At 44.2% G+C, this 18777-nt stretch overlaps 1 protein-coding gene across 5 annotated transcripts in view; it reads left to right on the top strand.

Annotated features, from left to right (window-relative positions):
* Positions 1-9386: 9386 nt before the first annotated feature.
* The window catches only part of lrp4 (low density lipoprotein receptor-related protein 4), a 105120-nt gene continuing 95729 nt past the window's right edge, over positions 9387-18777 (top strand). For all 5 annotated transcript variants that reach the window (XM_031848677.1, XM_031848676.1, XM_031848675.1 and 2 more), the window contains exon 1: positions 9387-9720. In XM_031848677.1, the coding sequence (XP_031704537.1) occupies positions 9660-9720 (61 nt within the window). In that variant the 5' untranslated portion in view covers positions 9387-9659. The remainder of the gene's footprint in view (positions 9721-18777) is intronic.

The following is an 18777-nucleotide window of genomic DNA, read 5'->3' as shown; positions in this document are numbered from 1 at the left end:
AAGAATTTCATACCGAAGGAAGAAGGGTTTGAATCAAGTGCACATCAATCAGTGAGTGATTTGAAGGACACACACACACACACACACATTCACTGGAGTACATCTCTGCACATACGGCATTGATTTTTAAATGCAAAGAAACTCTGTGGGGGTTCAGCGACCTTGACTCCACTTTTACCGACAGTGACAAACAGGCCATGTAATGTCCACACTATGTCGATACATTTGAAAACATGTCTTCTTTTTTCTTTGTTTTGGGCTTCCATCCACACAAAATGGATGTTTTCCACCACAGAAAATAGAGCCGTTGGAGACAGTTCTACAGAGTCAGTGCATTTAAACATGGCAGTCTGACACTAGTCTGCAATTCTTTCTTTCTTTTAACATTGTTGCACTGCATGGTTTCATTTGTCTAAACAGCCCAGTCCTTGATGACAGCGATGCCACTTTAAACAGAAGAGAATAAAGATGTAAAAGGGCCCAAAGGATTCATGTTGTAAACAAACAAAAGTCATCAAAACACATTGTTCCTTTAGTCCTACCTAACATGCTGAGTGTGTTTTCTCCCCCGTGAAACAATTATGAAGCAGATTTTTCTTTGGACATTTTAAAACCTGCATTTTTCACATCTATGTTGACATGGTAGCAGACTTCTTCCCTGCATTTGTTGGCTGTGTTTCTTGCTTCATTACCACCATCTCTAGATCAGTGGAACAGCAAGAAACCATTGGCAGGAATATGTACCACATCAAACCGTGTTAATGTACGTGTTAATTATACACCTCAGAAGAACACAGAAAAAAAGCAGCAAGTCTTCATTCTTACTGCAAAAATAAATTCTTTTCCCATCTAGTACCTTCATAATCCCTCTCAAACCTCCAGAAACATCCAAACACTTTGAAAATTCTTCTCACATTCCTGTGTCCTTTTTGTTTATGGCAAAGATTGTTTTGTTTGAACTTTCACAGTCCACACCTCAACACCAAGTCGAATGGAGTCATAAAGCCATCTCAGTGATATTGCTGTAAGGTAATTCTGGGAAAAGTAGGAATTGTAGTTACTGCTGAGGCAGGCGGAGAGAACACAGGTTTAGCAAAATGTCAATTCTGACACCACAAAACAACTCCTAAAATACAAAAAAACATCACAGTTTGAGGACAAATATATGTAGACTGTAAAGGGGGATCTCCCATGAATAAACACTAACTGTAACACTGTAACACTATTGGGCTGTAACAATTTGTACTAGTGCCGAACCGTCACGGTATTGGGGTCACGGTCCAGTGCACGGTACGCCAGAATAGCCAGAATACAAATGTAGATTGAATTTGAAACCCAAGTTCTTAAGCACGTCTTCCGCCCGCTAACACACAGTAGATGACATTACCCGATTGTGACCTGTTGCGTTTGGGAAAGTGAAACATTGCCTGAACATTGCGAAATGTTCCTTATTTTTTGTGATGAAAATAGTTTACCAAAGTTGCCAGGGGCAAAATGCTACCTCTGTCCTTAGCAAGAATATTGTGTCTGTCTTTGACACGTGCACTACTGTTTGGTCAAAATAAATGAAAAGAAACCTCATGTGGGGGTTTTTTCCACTCTACCCAACTCCCACCAAACCGTGACTCCTAAACCGTGGCATGAATGAAACTGCGACTTCTGTGTACCGTTACACTCCTACTTTTGGCTCTGTTTAGTCAACACCCGTGTTGTGGAGGGTACCATTGACAGGTTTGATGTAATGCCGCAATAATGGGGGGATGAACTTAGGCTGAAAGTGACGCTGAGGCTGCTGGGTAGGCAGGGCGAGCGGCTCCCCTGGGTGGAGTCCAGTGGATGCAGGAACACTAAATCACCAGCGGCCCCACAGTAAACATGTGAGCTTTATAGCAGCTCTGGCTTTGAGAGCTGGATGTCAATATTTGGTCCCATTCCTTGTGGTCGGGGCTGTGACGCATTCAGCCAGAGTTGGATTTGTACTGCAGCCCTCCACAGGCCGCCGAGCCAGCGGCAAACAAACAAGCTGCTCTATGTTAAACAAATACCCATTCCAATAGCAAATACAATGCTTTATTATCTTATTGCCCCAAACCACAAGCCGATATGAAAAGCACTGATGTAGCAGAGACGACTCTTTGTGATCTGAACAGAGCTAATCCAGAATAAAAATTTCAATATAGCAGTTAAAGGGAAATTCCGTCTCCAAATTCTCAAAGGCCCAGGATGCACAAATGTCTCAATAGTTTATGTGAAGCATCAAAATATAACAAACAATAGAGACATTGAATAAGAAGGAGAAATTGTTGTTTTTACTTTTGTTCTCCATTCTGCTCTCTCAAAAAATCATCCTCGAAACATTACCTAAATGTCCCACTTACCCTTTTCAACAAATCTAGTCCAGTTTATCTTTTGGAGCTTAATGTGTACTTCAAATGCTGGTATTTTAGATCATATATCATACAAATTATAACCCCCCCTCTGGTGCATTTGAACTTAATTTCTGATCGGTATCCGGTTTCCCCACAGGACCGCTGAGGAGTCATCATTTCAGATAGAGCGCTGCGTGTGTGCCTGAGGTCCATGTATGCGTGCAGCATGACACTTTGTGAAAGGAACAGGATGATTAGCAGCAATTTATTCTACTTTAAAATCTTAATCTCGCCCCCAGAGATAATCCCGCCAACAAAGCCGCATTAAGGCTCTTGGCCTCTATTCCCATTTCAGCGGCTTCAACCGAAAGCCTGGCCCTTCCCCATCCACAGCCTCCAGAGCTGCCCCAGCTTCATCTCCCCTCAATCCAGGCCTCGGTGCGCTCCCTCTGGGTACGGAGCCTCAGAGCTGGGGCCTCTTTGGTAGCAGCAGCGCCCCCGGCGCTGTGAGTCATGGAAGATCTGATGGCTTTTTGAATGAGGTTTTAAGATGCCAGGTGCATGAGTCTGTATAGTTGGGTTTTTGCAGCATGTGTACTTTGCGCTGGGGAGGAATGTGTGTGTGTGTGTGTGTGTGTGTGTGTGTGTGTGTCTGTGTTTACCTGCGTGTGAGCGCGCAGATTCATTCAAATGTACACATGCAGGAACAAGTGTGTGTTTGCTCTAAATCTCTCCTGCGCCTGATGGAGATGTTAATGGAGATCACTAGTGTTGAAAGATGTCGAAATCTCAACTAAAAGCCAAGTGAGCTCAAGTAAATGCGACTGAATGTTTTAACTGGTGAAAGTGATGCTTTGTCTCAGTTACTATCGGTGTTCCAGGTTTAACTTGCTCTTATGCTTCACGTTGTCTGCCCACAGTAAGATTTGGAGACATCAGACAGCAGCTGTTTATTGCCCTTCTTTCTACTTCAGACAGTAAAACCAGCAGGTGCTTGTATTTAAACAACACAATAATTTGTCAGCTCCAAAATTAACCATAGGCTACAGATGTTTCAAAAAATGTTGTGCTTCAGGTTAGATTATGTGTAGAAAACTAAAAAGAAACTGGGGTACAATTTGTGAAAGATTGGCTCAATGGTTGACTGCCAGAAAAATCAGCTGGTGGACCACCACAAACAGTGGTTTTGCTTGTGGAGGCAAAGTAAATCTGTGCGTAGCTTTTGAGGAGAGTTAGACTTTGGTGGACTTGGACATCTGTGCAGTCCAAAATACTGTAGGTTTGATATGAAGAGAAATAAATAAACATCACAAAATGTGATCACATGTAAAACATAATGGAAGAAAGTGGACTGTTAGCTGTAAATAACACTGATAATATTCTCCTTTAAGACACACAAAGGATGAGTTATGCTTGGTTGTAAAATAACACCAGCTTGTGAGAATAAAGGCCCCTTCTCATTGCGACCGAGGACAAGCCTGCGGTCAGAACCCGAGTCTCTGTGCTTCGAAATGCCAACGACGAAGCGAGGCCGGAAAGCTTGTGCCCATGTCAGCGCGTGTGTTTGATTTTGGCCACATGTAAAACGAGGCCATTGTGCGAGGAGAACATGGAGAGAGAGGAGCATCCACGAAAATAAACCTGACACAGAAAAGCCCTGTAGTTAGACGGGCCGCAGAACAGGCTGCTGGGCTCCGAACCACACCACAGCAGGACGCACTCTGTGTGTGTGTGTGTGTGTGTGTGTGTGTGTGTGTGTGTTTGGGTTTAACTGTGGCACAGCAGCCAGTCCATGTGTACTGTGGTGTGGTCGGGTTCCCCTGCTAAATATAATAAGGGTGTCTCTGGTTACATCATGGCCAGGGGAAACAGAGAGAGAGAGGAGAGAAGGAGACAGGAAATAGAGAAAATCTGCCTTCAGCATTATAATATCCAAAGAACCCTTCTGGTGGTTCAGCGTGTTTAATTTAGCCAATTATCTAAAAACCATGAGTTAAAGAAGCTGGATTCATATTTTTCGGCTCGTTGGGGCAGAAGAACACCACAAGCTGAGAGACACACCGCCATAAACGACATAGTTTCACCTTATACAATTGTCACGGCTAACATGTTAGCAATTGTCTTATTCATCCAGCAGACACAGAGCAACATTAGCATTCATTTAGAGTCGTTTTCTCTTCAACTGATGATGTCTAATATTCACTCTCCTTTGAGCATCAGTTTGATCTTCAGCTTCTTAAAAATGTAATCTGGTTGCATACTGTGGGTGTATCAGAGCTCGCTTGCTGAAACTAGCTGCCAATCCAAACGAGGCTGAGAGTGCTGAGACTGAACCGTACAGAAAATGTGCCAAACGCAATGAGCCAAAGACGCCGAAAAACCTCCTCAGAGCTGCAAAGTTGGTGATAATTCCTTGTGAGTTAATCACTGAGTGACTCCTTTCACATCACACATGTTCATTTGATATATTAATTAAAATGTAAAGAAAATAATAATTAATGCATTACCCTCAATTGAATTATCAATTACTAATTAAAGGTTTAGTTATTAATATAATGAAAATATGAATCAGTATATCGGCTCTTCTCTGTAATTGCCGTCTGGCACATTGTCTTATTGTTGCTGGCATTGGGGAGCACCAAAGTTGGAAATTATTTTCAAATTCTACATGTAGGGGCTTTTGCGCCTTATTATGAATCCCACTGCTTTTCTAGGCAAGACCTGCCCCGTGTAGCATTCAAGTGCTAGGATTGGCCCGGCGTCCATGCTCGCTGAGGTACCGGTAACCTGTTTTTCCTCAGGTTCTTTCTGACCAATGTCTTGCCAATGCGAGGGTCCCGGGACAGAGGATGTCGTATGTTGCACAGATTATAAAGCCCTGAGGCAAACTTGGGATTTTGAGCTATGCAAATTATTTGAATTGGTGACTTGAATGTCAGAGTGCCCTTGAATGCACCAACAAGGAGAATTCTTAAGAGAACTTTTTCCACAATTGGGTGGTACACCCAATGATAAAAGCAAATACAACACATTCCATGTGAATATGTGACTCCTGTTACAAACTATTACGGTGCTATAAATGCCTATTCACTTGTATGGATGTGTGAGAAAAGAAGGAAATCAATCACATCCTGTGTTAATCTCAGAGAAGAATGTGCAAATAAGCATGTGGCGAAGAGGGAAGGTCATATCTGTGTTTTACACACACACACACACACACACACACACACTCACACACACACCTACGCAAACATGCACTGCATGTAGAAAATAAAAATAAACATTCCAACACCTGCCTGATCTTCTGTCTGTGGCGGCCTCCTCATCTCCCAGCAAGCTTCTTTATTTATCAGCAGTAGCTGAAGTGATAAGCCCACAGCTGTTCTCCCAGCACCTACGAACACACACACACACACACACACAGTTTTTTTTCTGACAGCCATATGCTGCACTGGCCAAAAGGTGTCAGACACCAGTGGTGTCTTAGAAAGAGGCCGAGGATACGAAAGTCAGAGGAGCAGTGGTGTGACTTTTTGGCACTTTAAGTGATAAGGCTCGTCAGTATGATTGTTGAAACCATGTGTACAAGAGCATACAAGTCATTCTCATAATGTGTATGTGCCCGTGAGACAAGTCTGGGACCGGGACGAAAGCCCCCAATGCTGCGCAGACAGGCTCCCGGCCCGCGCCGTGGACACATTAATCACAGGTTATAATTAAATGTCTCCATCTCTTCACCCGGTGACAAAATGGGAGCTGAAAGGGGTCCACAGCTGCTATCATGCTCACACTGCAGCCAGGCCATCCGGGTCCTGATCCTGAATCAGCTCACCGCTCAGTCACCGCGAACACTCCTGAAGCCGCTGCTGGCTTTAATGAGTAGGCTACACACATCAGTATATCACATTTAACATTCTCATAGGAGGGTGTATTTATTTAATAGTGCATCTTAATGGTCTTTGTAACTATTATGGTTCCAGTAAAATATTCCCAAAGAGAGAATGCCTGTGGAGATTGACTGTGATGATATTTTCAACACCTCAGTATGCTTCATAGGAGCTGTTCCAGTGTTTTTTAACCGGTCACACACTCGAGGGCAAAAAGGCCCGCCGCCATAGCTTCCTCCTGGCTGTCTCTCAATCTCTCCTCGAGAACTCTGTGTCTTTTGGGTGTCATTGGAGTGTCGAATTGCACAGACGAGGATAACCGAACATTCCCTCCTCACATGTTTCTCATGGTTGTTGTACATGCAAAAATGGAAGGAAGTAGTTCCGTAAAGAATGAGAGTTTGAGAGAGTGGTTCAAACCCTGCCTTACTGCACAGCGGGACACAGCCGAAAGTTACAAAACGCTTTGGATGCTAACGCCCGATTCTACTGTGTGGAAGGCGCTGTTAGATGATCAAATACATACTCAGGCCTTTAGGATTTATTCTCTTATTCTCTCTCTTTATTCTCTCTAATTATGGCTGTCATTTTTGCAGTCGTATTTGTATTTTCTATTTGCTGCTTGGACGACATTGTTGACCTCTATTACTATAATGTGTAATAGAAAAAATAGAGGCTGCTCAAGGTGTGTTTGAAGCCTCAGTGGTTGATATAGGACCTGCATGTTGAACTATCAGTGAATGGACTTGCCAAATCAACCAAGACTTAAATATTAAGTATTGTAACTTTTCCCTGGTCTTTCCTATTCATAAAGTATTGTAACAGGGACTTAGGGGCTTGACTTAGGTGTCCAAGGCACTAATCATGTACTTGCTGATAATATCCTTACAGTTTTCCTTAAAAAGATTATAATGCATTACTTATGGGACCTTACATGCGGGAATCTAAAACTATAATGAAAGAAAAGCGTAGCTAATAAAAGCGGAAACATTATTCAGTGTCTTTTTGATCTTTCGCAAGACTACCACCGTTCTTTGTCCTCATGCATTGTTTATTCAAACACTCTGCATCAAATCATGAATAGGTGACAGCGCGGACCACCTATATTTGGATAAAATTTAATACCCTGATTGATGCTCCACAGGAGAGTGCAGGGGAGGCGTGTGCTGAATGACGATGTCCCGTTTAGAGACGATGGAGCTCACGTCCTAACTGAAGCTGCCTCGTCACTAGAAAGTGGGTTCTAAAGCCTCCTTTCCAGAGAAAGAGGAGAGAGAAATATGAAGACTGTGCAGCAGTGGACGTGCTAGTGAGGCAATAAAAGGTTCTGATTCTGATTCTTACCCTACATCTCTTCATCCCACGACCCTCATTCCTTACCCTACATCTCTTCATCCCACAACCCTCATTTCTTCATCCCTTACCCTACATCACTTTATCCCTCAACCCTCATCCTTTCATCCCCTACCCTCATCCCTTACCCTTCATCGCACAACTTTCGTCCCTTCCTCCCTCAATCACCTTTCGCTCCCAAAGTCCATCACTTCAACATGCAACAAACCATTTGAAATCCTTATCGCTATTAGCGTGGTCTTTGTTAGTGAACAGATCATTATAGATAATCATTGTGCAATGGTAACATTCACACTGTAGGCTGTAATGCCCAGCTGTGATTTGTGAAATCCCAGCCGTCACAGCTATTGTCCTTTTCTTTCTTCCTCCGCCAGAACTCACACAGAAGAGCCGAAACATAATGAATGTCAGGTTGAACTGGCAGAAATAAACGTCACACAAATTTCCCTGTAACTGTTGAGTCAGCATTGCAACAAATCAGTTATGTGTGACATCTGGCTTGAATTAGACTTGAAAATGTCTTGGTGCATGAACTATACTGGATATTAAGCTGCTGGTATGGGGTAGTAGAGTATTTCGTTAAAGTTCATTGTCTATAATTTATGGCTTTATTATTGGCTATTCTCTATATGAAACTGATCAAAATAGCTTTCATGAGGCCTGGAAGGCCTTGAAATGTGTTTTGGTTAGCGGTACTTAAGTTTTTGCTTTTTACTTAAAATGCATGTTGTGTTGCTATAACACTGATCTTATAGGAACCGGTGATGTGTCTGTGATCCCTAACAGTGAGATTAGGTGATTTTATATGATATAATTCTCATTTTTCAAGCTCCTGGTGGCAACGTGATGTTCCTATGGGGGCTTGCAGTGTGTTTCCAGTCTTAATTAGTGAAAGAAAAATGACTTAATTGTAGTTGTTTTCTGTCTAATGGAATCGATATCATATTCCTATGGGATTTTGCATTGGATTTTATGTCATAGTGAATAATGACTTTACAGTGACTTTTTGGACTAAGCTGCATGTATAAACTTGTGGTATAACTATATAATTCCTGTTGGAGCATCTTGTATTCCTTGGGTAAAAAAAACAAACATGCGTCCACAGAAACCTTTTTGGACTTAATTACATTTTAATATAAACCATAATACCCCCTCCAGCAACTTTTTGTAAATCTGTGGTACTGAATAATGGCTCTGTAATGACCTCATCTCGCGGCCATTACACCCCACTGTAAAAACCACTGCTCTGTCATTTGCCTCCATTGATTTAAGTGACAACAGAGAAGTTTTTCCCCTCCTCTTCTTCTTCTTTAACCCACATTGTGTAAGAAAGAAAAGCAGAATGAGAGTCGGGGAAATACATTTTTCCTCGCTGTGGGGAGAACACAAACAATTTACTCATGCCTCCACATGCTGTCTGGATGTATCCTTTGATTTGCTGACCACCAGCCTCTTTTAAAGACATTGTAATTCAAGAAATGACACAACGAGAGCAGAGATTTTGGACGAGCCAATTTCTTGCTGGATGGGGGAGTTGGGAGAGTGATGAGGATAAAACACAACGTCAAAAAACAACAAATTGGGGAGATTTAATGTTTTCTTTGTATTTTACAACACTTAACGTGAAACTATGTGTCATTGTTGCTAATTTACGCTCAAGTTAGTTTACATATACGGCGGTAAACACAGTTAGCTCCCCCTCATCTTGCGTTTGGTACGGCCCACAGCTCCTTTTGGTAGCTACAGCGTCAGAAACTAGAGCACAACATGTTGGAGACCGTCGCCGGGCTGTTCCTCTCACAGTTAACTTTTTAATCCCGGTTTTGTCGCGCTATCGCACACAAGAGGAGGAGGCGGAGGAGGAGGTCGGGGAGAGAAAAGGGGCTGAGAAGTCAGTCATGGTGTGAGGTTCGCGTGAAAAGCCGGAGCGTCTACTTGCAGCAGAAAGCCCGTTGATATTTAACTGCGAGGAGGAGAAGAACAAGAAGAACCACAAGAAGAACGAGAGGAAAGGGAAGCCCGGAGAAGCGAGAGAAAAGCGGGGTGCAAGATGCAGCTGGCCGCGGTGCTGTGGGGCTCCCTGATAACTTTGCTGCTCAGCCAGAGTCCAGGTAAGACCACGTCCGTTTAAACAACGCTGCAAAGTGGAGTTGAAACCGCACGTGAGCATGTTTTGGAAGAGGTGAACGGAGGTATATTTGCACCGCCTGTGTTTGTCAATAGTATTTTATTGTTGTTTTTTTTATTCCGTCCGTATCAGCTCTGTGAACTGGTTTGACTCGCGCATTCAGACGTTGAAACCCCCAGCAGCCAAGTTTCCCCCTTTTATTAGAGAGCGCAACGTACGGTTACAATAGAAGCTGTCGTAGAAAATGTGTCTGAGCGTTCGTCCGTTATTAAAACCGTGTTTGACAACATGCTTGTTGAAGCGATGGCGCGAGCTCTCACTCGCATCTGCCGCATTTCGTCGTTTAAAAAAATAAATAGATTTAATATGAGAAAATGTTGCTTTCAATTTTTGTAATTCCACTTTTGATACTTTGTTGCTTTGTAGTCTTGAAGCTTCTTGTTTTGCACTTGTGTGCGTGCTGTTGGAAGTCTATGGGTATTAGATTTTGTAACAAGTTAAACTATATATTTATATTTATACGTTGTTGTTTTTGTTGCTGTTACATGCAGATTAGGTTGTATGTACTACAATATGTAGGGAGTATGCATACGCATGGTGTCCTGTCTCTCAACCATCAGACCATATTTGGCTGATAAGGGAATAAAACCCCAACTCTTAAATGAGTTAGAACGGTGCTTTAAGTTAAGCCTAGAAGCTGAGAATGAGACATGCACTGTGTGATGGGTTTTGTGCCCTTACATGGCTTATAAGCGGGTAGAAAGTTTGGTGCAGTTACTTGAAAATGCACTTTTCACTTCTCTCTGTTGTGCAAATTACCCATTAGCTTAACACATAACTGTGTGTCGGTGGATGCACCCCCAATTTCTCTGTTCGGTTTAAAGAAGAAGAAATCCAAGCATGCTGCTCTCGGCTGTGATTGCAGGTGAACTGGGCTGTTTATCTGTGATAACCTGCATCCTGTCCGCCCCCGGCAGCACTTATAATTGGTCTGAGTGATTTCCACCCCCCCCCCCTATGTTTTCTCTAACACCTTGTATTTACAACATGTTAGAACAGCCGCTGGAATGCAAATACCCTACGTAAGCTATTTCTAAACACACACACACAGCGGGCTGAGCACACACACACAGTCGCACACACAGTCGCACACACGGGTGCCGTGCCCTCTTGACAGGACACAAAAAAGATTTACACGACAGGATAGCAGAAATTACATCTGTAATTGGCTGGTTGGACCTCAAAAAGGAGGTTGCTGTAATTGTGACGACTCCTAAATGTCACTGGGAGACAGTCTCCAAAATGTCAGCCAGATAAGATTCAATATCCAATTAAAAACAAAAGCCCCCACCCCCCCTGAATGATCCACATCCTATTTATAGTTGGGTCTTTCATCCTTTCAGATATAGTTATCAACGTTCTCCCCAACCTCCCCTCTTTATCTGGGGGGGGGGGGGTGCTTGTTTGATAATGGACTTGTTCTGTCATAAAGCAATTAAGTCTGCCGGGCCTGCATCTGAAACACATCGCTGTCTGTTGTGCAATGAGTGTGAGCTGCCGCTGTTGGCATTCACCATTGTGGCACACGACGTATAGCCCCACTGATAACTGGTTTTGTGGGCTAGTGCCTGATAAATGGTGTTCAATTATCAATTCCAGATCTGGAAACGTGACCATTACCACGCTAGTAATTTCAAATATAACTTCTTCCCCCTCAGAGTTGTCTGGGTGGAAAATCCACTGAAATAGCATTTAGACCCTCATGTGACGGTGACAGCCAGACTCGCACTAATGACATTATTTTAGGGCTAGTGGCTCTTAGAGACGGGATCTCATGCCACAGCTATCCAGTGGTTGGGGAAACTCCAGGATGCATGACATCCCAACATGGATACTTATGTCTTTGAGCAATCAATCGACTAAATCAAATGTTCAAAGCAAAAATTTCAGCGGGTCAAGATTTAAAAGGTTTCGTCACAGTGGCCACAAATGTTAGCAAAGTGATATACCGCTCCAACCCTGATATGTCAGCTGTTCATTTTCTTGACTCTCGTATTGTATGATTTTTATTATGGGGCTCCTGGAAAGATGATTTAGGTTGTAAAGGCTATCATTTTCTAAGCTGTGTACTGTGAATGGCATTATAAATACCAGCCGCTGGGCCCAGCTGACAGTAGATGACCCAGGGCTACGATTTATTACTCTGCGTGTGTGCGTGCGTGCGTGCGGGCGGGCGTGAGCGCGCGTCTCCAACGTGTGTGTGTGTGTGTGTGTGTGTGTGTGTGTGTGTGTGTGTGTGTGTGTGTGTGTGTGTGTGTGTGAGGTCAAGATGCCTTCTCAGATACGTCTGGTGGCCTTGCAGTAATAGGCAGAGTTGGTGTAATGGCGTGTTGGGGAGTGTGTTCTACGGTTTAATGAAGTCGTCTGGGACGGGACGACGCCCCACCCACTCCTGCCATCCCCCGCTGGACGCTCCTCATTCACCGATCAGCTGTTGATCGGACGCACACGTTGAGTCAGAACCTCCGGTGTTGTTCCACTGATGGCATCACTGCACATTAGATCACGTTTGTACTTCCAGTAAAGCATTATAAATATAAAAAGCTCAATGTAGGTTAGGGTTGGAATGAAACAATTATGATCCTGAGCAGGACTGAAGTGAGACAATGCTGCTGTAAAAATGTGACAGCTGGGCAACTGCCCAAAAAACTCCTTCTTCTAGTGGGTTTGGTCGTTTTCAGCTTCTGCTGAAGAAGAAAAGAGAGAGTATGATGATGGGGAAAATACAAAGAAAAGAGGTGGGCTGCAATTATTTACATCATTAAAACATTTCCAGTGCAGTTTCCCAGAACACAAGGCTACATTTTCAAATAGGTTTGGTTGAAGTCCCAAAAACCCAAAGGTATTTAATTTACAATGCTCTAAACCAAACAAAAGAAGCGCCAACTCTTCTTTGAGATGCTGAAAGTGGGGAGTGTTTGGCTTTTTTACTTGATAAAAAGGCCCGAGTGAGTTTCCAGTGGCGTGGTGTTGAAGAGGCGGGTCGCCTCACCACAAATGAAGACCGCCTTTTGCTACCGCACAATAGTTGGCACACTTGTGATTTAAAACATTAACCTTTGGGGAGGAAGCAGCGCAAATGCCGCATTTTAATGAGCATGGCTGTTGTCTTGGCCGCCGCCTAGTAATAACAGAAAATGAATCTCAAGAGACGAGTAGAGAATATTAAATACAACTTCTTTGTTTTAATGAAACAAAGGATTTGGTCGGAGATGTTTGTCTAAATTTAGGTACGGTGTGCAAAAAGCATCGCTCATGTGGCATCTGTTTCGGCACCAACACTCTGTATCCTCACACGTACATAATAAAGTACCGTACAAATTAATGGAGATCTTTGCCTAGCCACCTCTGCAAAATCATCTCATGATCTTGGAGATAAACTCTCTCTTGATCGTCTAATGGACCAATCATTTCAGCACTAATGGTAGTTGAAAAGAGAACGGAAGCAAGACCAGCGTACAGTCGAGGTTGGAGGCGAGCAGAGAGTCTGTTGATTGGAAGGAGTTTGGTTTTGTGTTCGCTCTGCTGCCCTGCTCTGCGGGGCGAGTTGCTGCCAGTCTTTGTGCCCTTCCCTGCCTCCTCTATCCCTTCATCATATTGATTAGTCCCCTGACATCACCCTCCTCCTCCTGGACCAACAAACACACACTCTCTCACACTTTCACCAGTGGCCTTTTCAAACAACCTGCAGGCGGGGTTTTTGCGTACCCAGCAAGCATTAGAATGTAAAAATATGACTTTGTCTTGCAAAATAGCTCCAACACCGCATTTGATGAAGTGCCCTCAGAGTAATTGTGTTGGTATTAATGGTGTTGCAATGTTGATATTACTGAATAACTCGGCCTACAGACAGATTTATTGCTCACCACGGGTTGTTTTTGGTACGGATTCCACTCTGCGGGCGACGATACTTTTCCCCCGACAGAGAGGGGTTGTTTTCGAGGATGTGGCCGTAACTCGAGGTCTGTGAAACGGGACTCCTTTGTCTGTACTCCTGGCAGGGTTTGATTGCTTTGGCACGTACGCTCACCTTCCACTCTGGTGACGTTCTTGTCCGGGCTGAAGCTATTCGGGGGGGCTGCAGGGGGGAGGACGAGGGTGAGAGTTTCATTAATGGATGTGAGAACGGAGCCGCTGCGTTGGGTGAGCGTATGGGGATTTCTGTGTCCTGTGTGTGCACTCCTCTGGTCTGGCTGGATCGGTTGGTGTCAGCCAGGCCTCTGCTTTCACCAGACCGGTCCACCTGATACCCCCACTGTGCTTTGTGCGTCTCTGCTGAGGGGATGGAATTGCACCTCCAAGGTAGCCGTGGAGGTAACCTATGATTACTTGATCCGAACCCCCCCCCCCCCCCCCACCCCCACCCACCCCTCTCCAACATTCCCATATGGGTAAATGTCAGCCCCCCCCACACTCGGCTCCTCATGTTCCTCCACCTTCTTATAAATCACCTGGTCCACTCCCCTCCCCTCTGCGTGAGACCCCCGGGCGGGCTCTCGTCTTCGGGGTCGTTTCTGATTTCAGAACATGACGCCACGGCCCAGGGCCCATTTCAATTATGTTCGCAGCGCTAATATATGTCGCAGATGTCCGCTTTGAGAGCGCACGGGCAAGCAAGCAAGCAAGCAAACAAACAAACTCGACCACTGGCAGCCCTCAACGGGTGGCGGTGTAAAAACAAAAATGGTCCACGGGGGGAAATCACGTGTCGAGGTTTTAATACTGCTTTTGCTGCCACTTCCACACTCTGCAAGGATGATGAGAGATTGCCACCCATGTGGGTTTGTTTAATTTAAGTGACCTGATGTTTGAGGGAACTTTTGAGTGCAGTCCTTGGTCTTTGCCCAAAAGAAAGCCGAAAGAAGTGAGATCCGTTTTAACATCTGGCACAGGGACAACAGAGGAAAATGACCCATTCACAGTTTTTCTGATGATTACTTGCATGAGGTCTGCCAGCAGCTGTGGGTCACAATTAATCATCGGCTTGGTGGTCTGATCCCTACCTCCTCCTGGACACATGGTAAAGTGACCTTGAGCAAGACACTAAACCCCCAAATTGCTCCCAATGGTGGAGCAATTGGCCATCGGTGTGTGAGTGTGAACGGGTGAAGGAGAGACAGTGTGCTACATAAATTCAGTCCATTATGGTTCGGAGCTGGTCACAACAGCCACGCCGATTTTGTTGGAACATCTCAGAAAACTCCCAAAGACGGTTTCTTTCGGAAACCTCCGGTAACACAAGCAAAATGCCCCTGGGGTACACTTTGTAGTGTTCTGTGATGCTGTTACCATCTAAAAATGTTGTCGCATGAAATTCAGGCCGCGTCACGGCAGAGGTTCAGTACCAAAAGGGATGTTCTTTGCTTTTTAGGCCATGTAGTACGCATGCGAGTTCCTCGGGGGTTGCAGATTATTAGAGAGACTGTAATAAACTCTGGTTCTCTGTCTCAGCGGGGGTCTGCTGTGGAGGACAGAAAGATAAGCAGGGCTGGAGACTCGCTGTCTGAGCACAACCGGAGGGAGGAGGGGACACAAAGACATTTTGAAGGACACACACTCGTACAGATCATTAGTAACTTAATTCTTCAGAGGTGTCGGTTCACTCCTCTCTCTCCCGCTGTGATGTAGGGGGGAAAGCATCTGAGGGGAAGCTGATTAGAGCTGCACCCTGTTGGAAAACAACTGACCTTGCAATATTTTGGTTTTGTGCTCATGTAAACAATTTAATCATAAACACAGCGGTTGTGATTATGTGACTGGTGATGTAATGGCAAAACAAAGTCACACCCACAAAGTAAGGTTAACGAGACAGACTCCGTGTTTGGAGACGGGTCGGGTGGGTCGCCGACATCACCGACAGGACAGGTGGCCCCGGGTTGACGGTCCCGGTTGTGGATGCTGAAGCGATTCATCATGCGACCCTAGTGCGGCAGATTTTTGTCCCCGAATGTGGTTTCAGCCATGGATAAAAAAAATAAAAATAAGCCACTTATTCTTGTGTATCATCTCGTGACCAAGATATCATGGGATCCTCTTTGCCGACAAAAAGAAGACATTAATCTGATTCCAGTGTCTGTATGGGTTCAGTCTACTGAGGGGAGACTGGCAATTTTGTGCAGCCATATTTTCGGCATGTCTAATGGCTTGAACTGCACAGAGGGCCCCACACAAACATATGGATTTGGGGAAGACTTTCGTCCCTGGGCGGTAGAAACATCGGAATCATTTTTCAGTGCAGGACAGTTGTCCCCTTGTTGTGTTTTTGGGCAAGGGCTGTGCCATCATTCTTGGTAATGAATGGCCAGCTTTATTTCTGAATAGACAGCAATTAATCATCAATATCCTTCTGTTGGGGGATCATTTCATAACAACTGATGAAACTCCTTTTTGTAGAGAAATTCATGGGAGCTGACATGTTCCTTAATAACAATGAATACAGACTCTCGGTCCCAAACATACCGTCAGCACTAAATACTCACTAGAGCACCGGATGTATGTTCATCCGCTGCTGAAAATAGTCCCCAGCGAGTGCTCAGTGGTGAGTATTGTTTGTGAAAAAACTATAGCACCCAGCTGCTTCTATGATTTAAATAACGACAGACAGACGGGCTTCTTTACTAACTGGACGTGGCCTCATTCATTGTGCCGAGGTCATGGATATGTGTGTGTGTGTGCGCGTGTGTGTGTGCGTACATGCTTTCCACTACAGCTCACAAACAGCCCGCCTGCTTCGCGGTCTCATAGACGGGTTGGCTACGATACTTTGTGTTAATTAATGTCAGAGCTGTGACTCCGTCTTTGTTTCTCTGCACAATATTCATCACACACACACACACACACACACACACACACACACACACACACACACTTGCTTCCTTTCCATTAGTATTTGGCTCGTCTTTCTCAATGAAAATCTATGTTTTGAGTATGAAACACTATCTGCCTGTAGACTTCAAAACATTTGCAGCGTGCTCCTTCTTTCAGCTTTAATTCATGTAATTCTTCAGTTATAATCATGGGGCATCAAAACACTCGTACAAACCTGTCAGACCACTCCTGTAGCATAATGAATAACTCCAATAAGTTCCAAAGAATTGTCACATCAACAGAAAATCACAAAATGCTCCTTTGATGGAGCTCTTGTGTTACATTTTTGGCATTGCTGTTTGTCACTATTGGAATCCATTGTAACCGCTTTGAGTCGAACCTTTCTGAGCCGCTTTTCCAGTTTCTGTCCCTTTTAGCAACATGTTTTTTCATGTCTTTCTTTTAAGTTTTCTTTTCAACACAGCTGCCTCTATTCTCCCATTGTTTTCCTTATTTCCCTGATCTGATCTCTCGTGCTCCGCACCTTAAACTCCTCCGGGTGGCTTGAGGTCACCATCTTTAACCGTCTGTTCACCAGTGGTGGTCCTGCAGATGGGGGGGGGCCTGCAGCTGTCTCAAAGCTCACCTCCAAAAGGTGCCTGAATGAAGGTTCCTCACCTCTCTCAACATGCCTGTATGCACAAACAGCCTATTCAGCCATATATCCAGGAACACACACAACCACCCACAGCCTCCATCTTAAGCTTGAGATAAGATTGGTGTGATATGATTCGACTGCGACCCCACACACACACACACACACACACTTAACTCGGCACACTTTCTCCCCAAACTCACACTCGTCAGTGTGAGTTTTAACACTGTGTCCCTGTGTTAATTGGTAATTTATCTCTTGCTATATACTAAATATATGTCAAAAATCAGTATCGGTGTGTTAAATAGACGCCACGCTGGCTGACCCTTCTGATGTGGAGTTTGCATGTTCTCCCCGTGTCCGCGTATGTTTCTTCAGCTTCCTCTCACACGCCGATAGTGCTAAACTCTTAAGCTTGCTCACTTTTAGCGGACCAATCAAAACCTGTAATTGTACACCGCTCAAATATTCAGTTTCAGTGTGAAATACGTCACAGTACAAACTCTAAATAAGCTATAACTTCCGTTTCACTGGGACTTTAAATCCTGTAACATGTCAGCAAATCCTGTCAGTGGTAACCCAATGAGAGAGAGAGAGAGCTTAAAGGCCCGAAATATATCTATGAAGTGAAAAAATAAGTGAATCGTGGCTGTAGTTACTTCCTTTCCAGATTTCATGTTTAGCTGTTGTGCGTGCATCCGTGGAAAGGCAGCTGAATGGACTTTGGTGACTTTCCGATCACACTGCGTACAGTATGAGCACATGGTGTATCAGTGTTGGACAGTATGAGCACATGGTGTATCAGTGTTGGACAGTATGAGCACATGGTGTATCAGTGTGGCCTCTCCCTCCCTGAGACTCCACAAGTGCAAGGAAGCACCTGCTCCGTATCTGATGTCCCTCTAGCTGTTGAAACCAGGAGGAGGCACGATGCAGCACCTATGGAATCAAAAACACGTCCAAAGAAATCTCAGACACGCTCGTAAAAACCTGATTTAATGTGACACCAACTTCCAGAGGCTACAGTGTCTGTCCAATGTTTGGTGATTGGTTGTTTATTCTATAAAATGTTACAAAACGGCAATAGAAAAAAGCAAATACCAGATATTTGGCATTTCTTTGATTTTGATTTCATTTCATTGATTCCACCGAGGATCATAAAACCCAACAGAAATAAAATACTACACGTAGCTTTGTCCTTCCAACAATCACCAACTCTGGTTTGTGCTAAATAAACCCTTAATTAAATGTTTTTGTCATTCTTCATAGGCAGACCATTATTTTAGCAAAATAAAATGAAAAGCAACGCTCAAAAAAACGCCCCGAAAAACACCCCAACTGGCTTTGTACTCAACCAATATATTTGTCCAATTGCCCAACCCTTGACTGAGGTATACCATCGCCCTACTTTCTCTCTCTCTCTGTAATTATCTCCCAGTGTAGCTCATGTACACACAGAGGAAGACTTCCTCGAGGCTCGTATGATCTCAGAGTGCCTTTGACATCTCTCACTTTTGT

Source organism: Anarrhichthys ocellatus, unplaced genomic scaffold (genome assembly GCF_004355925.1).
Source record: "Anarrhichthys ocellatus isolate YVR2014 unplaced genomic scaffold, GSC_Weel_1.0 scaffold8, whole genome shotgun sequence".
Lineage (NCBI taxonomy): Eukaryota > Metazoa > Chordata > Actinopteri > Perciformes > Anarhichadidae > Anarrhichthys > Anarrhichthys ocellatus.
The sequence above is the reverse complement of the archived record's forward strand: the minus strand, read 5'-3'. Positions and strand labels throughout refer to the sequence as shown.